Genomic DNA, 12175 nt, shown 5'->3' with positions numbered 1-12175 from the left:
CTAATAAATGGGGTCTCACACTGGCATCCACAAGCTTTTTTGTCCTCTGAGAGGCTGTTTTACCTCCCCCAAATGCCCTACGAGAAGGGGAACTATTTCTCCCTGTGCAATCCAGGGGATTCTCAGAGCACACTGTCCTTTTCTGGGCCTCTGCCCTCCTTCCCCACAGGAGCACCACTGCCCGCCCAGCTCCACCCAGCAGTGGCCCAGACTTCTAAAACTTCAGACTTTGGGCTCCAGTGCTTATAAACACTTGCAATAATCAGCCACAGTAGTTTTCCCAGTGAATGGTGTTGGGTAAGTCTGTCTATCTGGTGCAGTTCCCTGTGTGCTGCCTTCTGTTTCTCTATCTCTCTTTCCTCTCTCTGAGATTAAGGCTCCCTCCCCTCTGCAGCACCCACAATTCTTTTCTTCACATAGCATGTCCTACCTCCATGATGTGGCATCTTTTCTCTCTAGTTCTCCAGTTTGTTCTCTCACCATTCAGATTGATCTGTTGGGTGTTCAGAAAGTTTTTATATTTATCTAGCTGTAATTTAGAGACAGGGCAAGCCTGGGGTCCCCCTACTACTGTGCCATCTTAACTCCCTCCTTGGGCCTTGTTTCTTAAATGACACCTAAATCAGTGCTACTGGGATTTGATTTCAAATCAATTGCTTTAAGTTATGGATCAGAGGTCTTGATGTAATAATTTTTTAAAAGGGTGTGTTCTTATATTGTTAACTTTTTTTACAAGCCATGCAATAATGGTAGCTTCTCCCTCTTCAGAAGGAGCATTTTAATTATGTTTTTTATTTGCCTACCAAACTCTATTTCATTGTGTGCATGCCAGTCTGATTTGCAGGAAGAGAAGTTAAAATACATTTCAAAGCTGGCCCTTTAGAAAATATACCCTTATTAGAGCAAAATAAATAATGGCTTCACTCAGGGACTTGGAATTGGAGAGCTTCAGGCTGGGAAGTACCTTGAAGTACTTGACCTCTGTAAGCCTCACTGTTTTCATCACTAAATTAGTAGTAATGGTGATGGGTCCGTGATCAAAGGAATGAGACTGATACAAAGCGAAGGTGAAGCAAAGCTTTATTTTGCGCCAGCACCGAGAATCAAACCAACTGGTTGGGGCTGCCTCTTACAGAGAGGGCAACCCTTCCCAGCCTCACAGACTAACTTTTATAGAGCAAAGGCCATGTGGTTGAGCCTGGCCACACACAAGTGGCCAATTGAATTACAATTCACCCTATAGTAGCTATTTGAACTAGCCTATCACTCTGGTCAGTATTGGCGCCCAAAACCACATTCTTTGGTGGTTAGGAAGGTGCTTTACTGATTGGGTGTCTCCACCTGGCTCGAGTCATCCATGCATTCTAGGCTCTGTTATCCCCACCCTGACCTGACATGTCCTGGTATATGGGCTCTGTTATCATGGGCTGGTTGGCCATATTTTACTGGTTTCCCAGACTTGTTTCTAAGTAAATTCCTCTGGGGGGACAGGGTCAATCTAAGTTTACTGCATAAACAACAAAATGGCTATTTAACTGAGATGGAGTCACTCTGGTTAAGTAGGCCCTTACATTCCCCCCTTTTCTTTGGAGATTAGTCAAATCCTTCACTTTTTAGCCAGTTCTATGTTCTCCTGTTGTAAGGGGTTATATTGAGCATGTAAGACTAACATTTTTATTGCTCCAATTTTCTTTTGTACAAATGACATTAGGGCATTTATAATGCAGGGGCCAAAAAGTAACATTAGTAATCATAAAACCAGGGGGCCTGCAATTGCTGATATTAGGGAAGTTATCCACAGGGACCAGTTGAACAAACTTCTGTAGCATCCCTATTGTGCACAATAGTACTCTGGTGGGCCCCCAGGCCATCCCCCCACTGCATTGGGGAGGCCCAGTGTTAGGGCACATGTAAAACTGTAAGGCATCTAAACAGAGGTTAATGGGTACCAATTGGCATAAGGTTATATTAAATGCACAGTCGGCTGATGAGTTAGCCATTTACCGCTTTGTAGAACCTTTTCCACTTCTCCAAATTCCGTTCATCTAATTTCCCATCTATACTTTTCTGTCTTATGAGGTGACTCAGAAGCTCTTACACAAACAGGTAACAATAGGAGCAGCAATGAACACATAGTCTTTTGAGTCTTAGCTTTAGTCCACTGTCAGCAGGGTCCATCGGCAGTAGCTTCCATCTTTGGGGAGTGTCCTTGTCCTCTGCTCATTTGGTGTGACCTGTGTGAATCCAGGCCCTGATGCCTTCTACTTTTACTGCCAAGGGGGTGGTCAGGATGACAGTAGATGGTCCCTTCCAGTGAGGCTCCAAGTTTCCCACTTGGTGGTGGCATATCCAAGCCAAGTTCCCAGGTTGGTAAGAATATGGTTCCAACTCTGTCTCTGTCTCAGTGTGGGGTCCCTGCGTGGGCTGGACAGACTGTAATGCCTGCAGTGACTGGAGTACAGACTGATCAGTCTTTTCTGCTAGGGCAAACTCTTGTAGCCAAGGGCAGAGCGGGGTGGGGGGGTCTCCCGAACATTATTTCAAATGGGGTCACCTTGTTTAAGTAGGGTGTACATCGTGCCCTGAGGAGGGTCAAAGGAAGGAGATCCACCCATCCACTGCAAATCTCCAGAATTAGCTTTGTCAAGGTCTCTAAGAGTCCGGTTCATTCTCTCTACTTGTCCGGAGCTCTCGGGCTGGTAGGCACAATGTAGTTTTCAATTAGTACCTGTGGCCTTGGCTAATGCCTGTGAGACTGAACTCACAAATGCCGGGCTGATGTCTGACCTGATGTGAGAGGTAACCCAAACCTCTAGTAGCTTTTTGGCTACCACTCCTGCCATCTCATGTTTGGCAGAAAAAGCCTCTACCCAGCCTACCGTCCATATAGATGTTGGCGGTCTTACCCTTGGCCATCTGCAGTGCCTTGGTGAGTGCAGTCAGCTCCGTTTTTTTTTTGTGTGTGTGTGTGCCGAGGTTCTGTGTGGCAGGGCCACCGTCCAGAGTTCCTGCTTAGGAGAAACCACCGCAGCCCCCACATACCTCTTTCCATCAACCATGTAGCTACTCCCGTCAGTGACCAGAGTCATCTCTGTATCTGGGAGGTGAGGGTCTCTAAGATCTGACCTTATTCCTGTGACCTGGGTTTGAACCTCCCTGCTGTCGTGTGGGTGGGTCAGCCAGCTCCTCTGGCAGCACCGTGGCTGGATTTAGCACTGCTGGGGGCAAGAAAGTCACTTTTGGTTCATTGAGGAGGAGGACCTGATACCCCATCACTCAGGCATTTGTCACCCATCAGTCTGGTGGAGTCTGGAGAAGGCCCTCGATAGCATGAGTGGTGGTCAAGATGAGATTTTGACCCAAAGTCAGTTTACTTGCATTCTTGACCAGGAGGGCCATGGTAGCAATTATGCAGAGGCAAGGGGGGAATGCAGTCGCTACTGGATCTGGTTTCTGGCTAAGATAGGCTACTGGCCTCTCCCAAGGCCCCAGAGTCTGAGTCAAAACTCCTTTGGCCACCCCTGCCTTTTCATCCACATACAAGTGGAAGGGCTTGGTAACATCTGGGATGGCCCATGCTGGGGCACTCAGTAAGGCTGTTTGTAATTCCCGAAATGCTCCTTCTTTCTCAGCTGTCCACTCTACCATAGTGAGTCCTCCTTTAGTTCGTAGAGAGGTCAGGCCATCTCCACGAACCACGGTATCCTCAGCCTGTCGTGGCCCACTGTCCCAAGAAACTCCTTCACTTGTTGAGGCGTGGTGGGGCAGAGGTATCGGGTGATCACCTGTTTCCTGGTCTCAGTGAACGCACTCCCTCATGGAGATCAAAGCTGAAATAAGTGGCGTGGCTCTGACAAAGCTGTGCTTTCTTTTCTGACACTCGATACCCTTTTTCTGCAGAGTCTGTAAGAGAGCTCTCATCCCCCGCAAGCATGACTCATTGTCCTCAGTGGCTATTTCTGCTATTCCCACTAACTCAGTCAGATTCTTCCCTTCAAATCCTTCAATTTTCTGAAGTTCTCACCTTATATCTGGGGCTGACTGACTGGCAAAGGCAGGATCGTCTAAACGAGCTATCGTGCAACTTCTCTGAATTTTACCTCAAGTTGTCTAGCGTAGGTAAACAAACACTTAAAAACAATCAAATCTAGAATTTAACATCCATAAAGGTGTGTTATTAAAGCACATTTTTTTTTCTCTAAAATAACCCTCATTTCCAAAGAGCCAAATCAGGACTAATTCATTTGAAAAACAAGTCCAGTTTTAACAAACTTGGCCTAATTATTTACATAAGCTCAGCAAGAACAGTGAGTGTTCATATAGATCTTTTAGAATCTGCTTTGCTGGAACTTCTTATAAGGAAGTTGAACTTTTAGTAGCCTCTCCAGGCCAGAAGCCAAGCCATGTACGTGCCATCAGACATGCCTGCAATACCTGTTGATTTGGGCGAATTCCTCTTCCTCAGGTCCCCAAAGTATCTTGAGGTTCCTGCACCTTCCAGTAAGTGACATTCTTTACTCATCTGGTGAGGCTGCTGGGAAATCTGTAAGCAAGGTATCAGGCCAACAGTTCCAAAGGGCTTTACAGCTTCACGTTTTATAAAGTCAACTTTAGTTCCTTTAAGCTCTCTGGTCATATCTGAGTCTTTTTCAAATATGACATTCCAGTCCAAGCCTTGGTAAAATAACCAGTGTTTCCAATGGTGTCCTGTTATAAGGAGAACAGATTCTTATTGAACTTATGCAAATGACTGATTGCCATAGAAGAAAGAATACTTGCTGAGACCTTTTGAGTTTCAGAGGGTTTGGATAGAGAGAAAAGTTGAATGCCTTGATTTGTTTACAAATGAATACTTTTACATCTCTGTAAGTTATAGATAAGAAAAAGTTTCCCTAGTCTGGAAAAGTGAACATTACAGAACAAGTAATGTTTAAAATAAGCCAAAACATTAAGAGATACAACATTACAAACTTTCAGTTCATCTAGTCCCATGTTGCTAATTCTGGTTTAGTCTGAATGCAGCTTTTACTTCTGGAAGTTCTTACCCAATTCAATTCCAGGATTTCAACATATCAAAGACCTGTATATGTCCTGAAAGTCTCCCATGTGAATTTCCTTTAAGGTGGAATTTATTTTACAAGAGAATTAAAACCATTACAAATTACAAGAACTCAGAATAGATACGGTTAAATTATCAAGTGATGACCCTATCAAAACATTAAAACTTTAGGAAATGTATAGAACCTCTAGAGTAGTTACAGCATTTACCCAAATGTAACCCAAGGTTTATTATTGGTTTACCAGTACTTATTGAGTAACTTAGTATACCAAGGAAAAGCCTTATGAGTCAAAGAGGTCTCATTTACAATTTACCTCTTGTCAACAATTGCTAAAACCTTAGAAAGTTTTAAAGCACATGCCTAAATATAATTAGGGATGTTAAACACCTGATAAAACAAAACATAGAAACTGAATATTCTGGGCAGGCAGAGAGAAAACCATTTACATTTTTTTTTTTTTTTTAAAGATTTTTTATTTATTTATTTGACAGAGAGAGATCACAAGTAGGCAGAGAGGCAGGCAGAGAGAGAGAGAAGAGGAAGCAGGCTCCCTGCCGAGCAGAGAGCCTGACGTGGGACTCGATCCCAGGACCCTGAGATCATGACCTGAGCTGAAGGCAGCGGCTTAACCCACTGAACCACCCAGGTGCCCCCATTTACATTTTTTAACAAATCAATTAACCTAAGAAAACTTTGCCCTTTCAAACATAGAGAAAACCAGCTTTTCTATACCAGTGTCTTTTCTTTTTTTATTCTTAAGCATGCAGTCTTAAGATAGTGGGTTTACTGGGTTTCCCTCCCATCGTGAATGATGTCGCAGACAAAGGGAGGGGGATCTTACAGATTCTGTCCTGCTCTCATCCCTCACGGGAACTTAGGAGCATCTTAGCTAAGGTCTGTCTGTATAAGCCCCGGACCAGGCTACTCCATGGAGTAGATGAGTGATATGCTGTATGACGCCCCAAGAGACTCAGAGTGCAGCCCATTCAGACTCTGTAGCCGAAGCAGTGGAGCTGTACAGAGAGATTCACACAGTCAGGCACTTTTCAGATTCATACAGGTTGGACACCCCCCTCTGGGTATCCTTGGCTAATGGGAGGTGATCAGTCTTTCCTTCCATTCTTTACGAATGGGTCTGGCTCAGACAGTGTCCAAGAGAGCCCAGCCTTGGGTCCGCTGAAATCAGCGGGGCGAGCCTAAACCCTAGAGCAGGTACTCCATTTGCCCTCTGTGGCCCGTCCCCTGTCCCACACCAGTGGCACAATGGGCTAGCGCAGTTGGGATTCCTGGTCAGGGAACCAGATGTTGCAGAAAATCCGAGGGGACTGAGGAAACCCAAATGGCACATGGAGAGATGGGAGAACACAGCTTTATTAACACTGGTGGGCTCAGTGGGATCATTCCCTAAGACTGAGTACCCGACAGGGTTAGGAGTGAGTTTCTACGGTCACAGGCAATGGGAGATGGTAACGGGGTGTTTTCGCAGTCTCTCAAGGCCGGGCACTTTCCCAGTCTCTCAAGGCCAAATGGCCCTTTCATGTGGAAGGATAATATATGTGGAGGCACCTCAAGAGAGTGCTAAATCATCTTGGGGGCTGTTTTTCTTTCTTTTCTTATTAAAACAGGATCAGGCATCTGGTCTTTTTTTTTTTTTTTCTTAGTCCGTCCTGACCATACCTAAAATTTCATTCCAAAGATTTCCCTTCACAAAACTTCTACAACTTTCCTTTGCATTCCTATTTTGTCCCAAGTCATTTTCTTCCAAACAACCATTTCATTTAGGACAAAATTACCTTCTCTTACTTTTAACAAAATGTATTCCCATTCCTTATCTCTTTCTTATATATCTCCTACTTTGCTACATACAGAGTTTCTTCCCTTATTTCCATCAGTCTTAGTTACACTTATTATAATTTTGTACTCTTAGAAACTCTTCACTCTCTAGTGATGGTTAAGTATTAACCAACTGTGAACAGTTACAACAGAATTCTTTAGATGGCAAATTTATCAATCAGTTAAGCACAAAACATGTTTACCAACAGATTTAAATATTCTTAATTTCTTTGCAGTAGGAAGTTAAAATCACAAACCTAGTTGTTCGTATTTTAATTCCATTTGTCATCCAGTCAAAACTTTAAAGTTTCAGGTTACCAAAGACTTTGAAAGCTACTTTAACAATTACCCATTAAAACTTTGAGACAGACAATTAACCATCAGTTCAGTCATCTCTTTGCTAATAGATTTTAACAGATTTTAACACAGATTTTAACACAAATAACATGAGCTTATTTGACCTTAGGTAAACTTTGAAGTTTCACATTTACTGCTGTAACTTCAAAGACATGTTTATCTTAATTAAACCAACAAACTTAACTTAGTTCAAATACCGATTTACATTCCACCTGGACCCACTCCACTTCGAATGTTTACCTGAGACCTAGGTGGGAAGTTCCGGAGTTGGGGGGTGTTAGGTCCAGGGGGTGATCTTCTTGTTTCCTGACAGTAAAGAACAGAAGAATGAAGTGCCGCTAGAAGGCAGAGAAAGGGTTCCCAGTTTTAGTGCTCATCAGCTCCAACAGAGGAACAGATGCCATGCCTTCTCACTAGCAAGGGGGAGGGGCTAAGCAGTCCATGTCGGGCCACAGAAGGCAAGGAATTTTCCTGAAACAAAGGGAGTTTCGGCAGCTACTTGGGAATATTCCTTAAAGTCTCTGTCTTGAGTTAGATAAACCACAGTTGGCTCCAGTTATAGCCATTAACACATGAAATGAGTGAGTGAGAAGCTCCACACCTATTAGGAGGAATGGAGAGATGAAAGTCAGAGTGCCCTTACTCTCTGCTTGCCCCGTTTCTTCAAGCACAACAAACAACATAACAGACAACAAAAAGACAAGACACAGACAACTGCAGACCCAGCAGCCCTTACCCAGAACCTGCCGCCGGTGGGGATTTTCTCGGTCCCCTACAAACAAACAACACAACAGACAACAAAAAGACAGGACAAAGACAACCACAGACCCAGCAGCCGGTGGGGATCTTCTCGGTCCCCTACAAACACCCGCTGGTGGGGATTTTCTAGGTACCCTGAATGCCTAGGGGGACTCAAACCCCTGGCGATCTACCAGAAGAGGGATGGGCCGTCCCCACATCCACTTCAGCCCTGGGTAGCAATGCTGCGTCCAGCTTCTCCCCGGTGGGCCATACCCTGGAGCTCCGCAACCAGACAGACAGACAGACTGGATCTCACAGAATAAAATATTGAGATCTTGCCTCCAGAGACTTTTCCCAGAAACTCTGATGCTGGCTCAGTTCTTGTCATTTAATCCTGGACAAGCCCCCAGTTCTGGGTCTGTGATCAAAGGAGTGAGACTGATACAAAGCGAGGGTCAAGCAAAGCTTTATTTCATGCCAGCACCGAGAATCAAACCGACCAGTCAGGGCTGCCTCTTACAGAGAAGGTGACCCCTCCCAGCCTCACAGACTAACTTTTATAGATCAAAGGCGATGTGGTTTTTGAGCCTGGCCGCACACAGGTGGCGAGTTGAATTATAATTCACCCCATAGTAGCTATTTGAACTAGCCTATCACTCTGGTCAGAATTGGCACCCAAAAGGTGCCCAAAAGGCGGGGCCCACATTCATTGGTGGTTAGGGAGGTGCTTTACTGATTGGATGTCTCCACCTGGCTTGACTCATCCTTGCATTCTGGGCTCTGTTATCTCCCCCTGACCTGACACGTCCTGGTATATGGGCTGTGTTATCAGGGGCTGGTCGGCCATATTTTACTGGTTTCCCAGACTTGTTTTTAAGTAAATTCCTCTGGGGGGGGGGCAAGGTCAATCTGAGTTTACTGCATAAACAACAAAATGGCTATTTAACCAAGATGGAGTCGCTCTGGCTAAGTAGGCCCTTACAGTGGAATCTACCTCTTAAGGTTGTGTGAGGAATAGATCAGATAATGCACCAAATATGCTTAATACTTGGCACCAAGGAAGTTTTTAAAAGATAGTGACCTGTGGGAAAGATGGCAGTAATATATTTATAATATTAGGCCCCTGATGTAATTTTCAGACCTTTTTAGAAAAGCTTTATAAGTAAATCTTTGTACACCTAGTGCATGTATGCACGAGTGTAGTTGTTAAAAATGGCTTTTGTCAATAAAAGGCGGGGAGCTATCAAGTTTATTTGGAATAAAAAGAAGTAAGAGAGAGTGATCACATGGCAATTTCTGCTGTGGAAATTGAAGTTGTAATTTTCCCAGGGGAGGATATCTTCCAGCACACTAGAGAATTCTAGTAGGTTCTTTTTTAAGATTTTATTTATTTATTTGAGAGAAAGAGAAAGAGAGCTTGCATAGGTGCACAGGAGCAGGGTAGCAGAGGGAGAGGGAGAAGCACGTTCCCCGCCAAGCAGGGAGCCTGATGGGGGCCTCAATCCCAGGACTCCAGGTTCATGACCTGAGCCGAAGGTTGATGCTTAACCAACTGAGCCACCCAGGTGTTCTGCCTCTATTGAAATTTTAAGGTGCTTTATAGACAGCATTAAGTACAGAGTGCATTATAGACAGCATTAAGTAGCATGTCATTCCATTTAAGTTCCTGTATTCTAGTGAAAAATATCTTGCTTCAGTGATAGTTTGTACATATTATCTTTTAGGCCTTTAGTATGTGATCGGTCTTAATAGCATTGTTATTATATGTGTTAAGTAATATTTTCCCTTAAAGCTGTAATCTGGACTAAAATTTATACTACTTTCTTTCTAGGACAGCCAGTAGAGGGGACTTCATGTTTTCTGCGGATCGTCTGGTAGGTGGAGACTTTCCATTTTTGTTTCATTGTTCCTAGTGATATAATCACAGTAGGCCAAGTGACTTTTTTGTTCTAGAGAATTCTGGGGGGTTAGAGAGATCATGCCAAGTAGTCATCATCCTGGCAGGCTTCTGAAGTATTGATTCTACCCCTTCATTAAAGCTGTGCCTCAGTCTCTTTCACCTCAAAAGCATTGCCCATGAACTCATTCTGAGTTTATTCTGAAGTACTTCTACCTCTCAAGTAGATCTTGGCAACCCTTAAATATGTCATCTTTGGGCAGTGAAAGTACATTAAAAGAAAGTACATTAAAAGAAAACCAAAGATGTAAGGAGATCTAGTAGTTACCCTTGTGATAATTCATTTAATAGAGAAACACTAATATCCCCTCTTGTAACTTACCTCGGGGGGATATTTATTTTGCCTTTTCTGTACTATTCTCACATGCGGAATGCTAAGTTGGACTGTGTATGCTTCCCTCAGGGACTTCCTGTTAAGGATTGGCCAAGCCCAATTCAGTTAATTTATTTATTTATTTTAAATGTGTGAAGGAAAAGTTTTTTGAATTAAAATTTTTTTAAAATTTAAATTCAATTAGCCAACATATAGTACATGATTAGTTTCAGATGTAGAGTTCAGTAATTCATCAGTTGCATATAACACCCAGTGCTCATCCCATCATGTGCCCTCCTTAATGCCCATCGCCCAGTTACCCCATCCCTCCCACCTCTCCTCCAGCAACCCTCAGTTTGTTTCCTCTGGTTAAGAGTCTCTAATGGTTTGTCTCCCTCTCTGATGACTTCCCATTCAGTTTTGCCTCCATTTCCTTATGATCCTCTGTGCTGTTTCTTAATATTCCACACAAAAGAGTGAAAGCATATGATAATTGTCTTTCTCTGCTTGACTGATTTCACTCAGCATAATACCCTCCAGTTCCATGCATGTCAATGTGAATGGTCGGTGTTCATCCTTTCTGATAAGCCCAGTTCAGTTTAGCTGATGAGGTCTGAGAGGGTCTCAGGCCGATTTGGGTTGTTTTCCTTTTTGTGTTTACATCTAAGTGTGTTCAGGGCTTGGAATAAGGTTGATACATTTTCTGCTGTCGCTATTCATTATTCATCATTGATGAAATATATACTGAACTCCAGTCAGGTCCTTGGCTGGGCTGTGTTACAGAGGGAGGAGATACAGCAGTCCAGAATACAGACATTGTCCCTGATTTCATGGAGTTTACATTTGAAATGCTGTTGTCAGTATTTAGTTTGGGAAAGAAAAAAGTGGCTTCTTAACCTTACAGGTGTAATCAAAGAATAGAAGATAGATTATTAAAGGGAATGTTGGGGGGGAAGGCATGAAACTTTCCATTTTGATTTTCCCTCAGGAAATATTAATTCCTAACGAGTATAGGCGGCTCCTTTTGGGCTTGTGGCCTTAAGTATTCCTAGTTCAGAGGCCACTTCTATTTACAATCATTTGAGCTTCCAGAGGCAGTAATAACACTTGGATTGCGTCAAGGTCAGTGTAGTTGGCACTCCTGGAGTTATAGTTAGGTCATTCTGTCTTTATGCTTTTATCAAACCAAAGGAAGGGGTTCAAGGAGGAAGGAACTTCTCCTTGGCTGCTGTGGAGAAAACAAATGTTGGTGTTCATTAGTCAAAAATGGTTCCTCTTTCTTTTCCTCAGTCATTGGCTGCTGTGGAGAAAACAAATGTTGGTGTTCATTAGTCAAAAATGGTTCCTCTTTCTTTTGCTTTCTTTGCCTTTTGTCTATGGAAGGAAGGAGTTAAGTTCATGGTCATTGTAAAATACTTGAAAGGGCAGGCATTATATCTTAATCAAATCATGTAATGAGGACCCATGACAATTGACACGAGGCAATGATAATTTGGACCTCTCTGGCTTTGAAGGTTCTGATACCAGGAGAGTGTGTGGAGGGTCTTTTGTGGTTGTGGTAGGGACTGGAGCTATTTAGGTTTCCGGTATTGAGGATTTCTTGTACACTGTCCTAGCACAAGGGTCCCATTATAGTTGACATTAATTCTATCCTGAATTTGTCAGGATTGGCTTCCCTGGCACTCAGATCTTGAGTTCGTTATATTTAGTCATCCTTTTGCTGGTTTTATGTTCTCCCATAAGGCTTGGACATATTAATTTCTGTTCCAGAATTGCAGGAGACTGGCAGGAGGCAAGACTCTTTAGGAGAGTGTTCCTGGGCGGGGTGCCTGGGTGGCTCAGGTGTCCATTAAGTGCCTGACTCTTGATTTTGGCTCAGGTCATGATCTCATGCCCATGAGATCAAGTCCTACC

At 43.4% G+C, this 12175-nt stretch overlaps 2 protein-coding genes across 4 annotated transcripts in view; one reads left to right on the top strand and one right to left on the bottom strand.

The window, feature by feature from the left end:
* The window catches only part of ZDHHC15 (zDHHC palmitoyltransferase 15), a 1212570-nt gene that overhangs the window by 964260 nt on the left and 236135 nt on the right, over positions 1–12175 (bottom strand). The gene's annotated exons all lie outside the window — the stretch shown is intronic.
* The window catches only part of UPRT (uracil phosphoribosyltransferase homolog), a 37437-nt gene that overhangs the window by 13128 nt on the left and 12134 nt on the right, over positions 1–12175 (top strand). The window contains 1 exon segment of the mRNA XM_082716050.1: positions 9823–9865. Within this exon segment, the coding sequence (XP_082572176.1) occupies positions 9823–9865 (43 nt within the window).

The sequence above is a fragment of the Mustela nivalis genome, assembly GCF_964662115.1.
Source record: "Mustela nivalis genome assembly, chromosome: X".
NCBI lineage: Eukaryota > Metazoa > Chordata > Mammalia > Carnivora > Mustelidae > Mustela > Mustela nivalis.
This window is presented reverse-complemented; position numbering and strand designations above follow the sequence as displayed.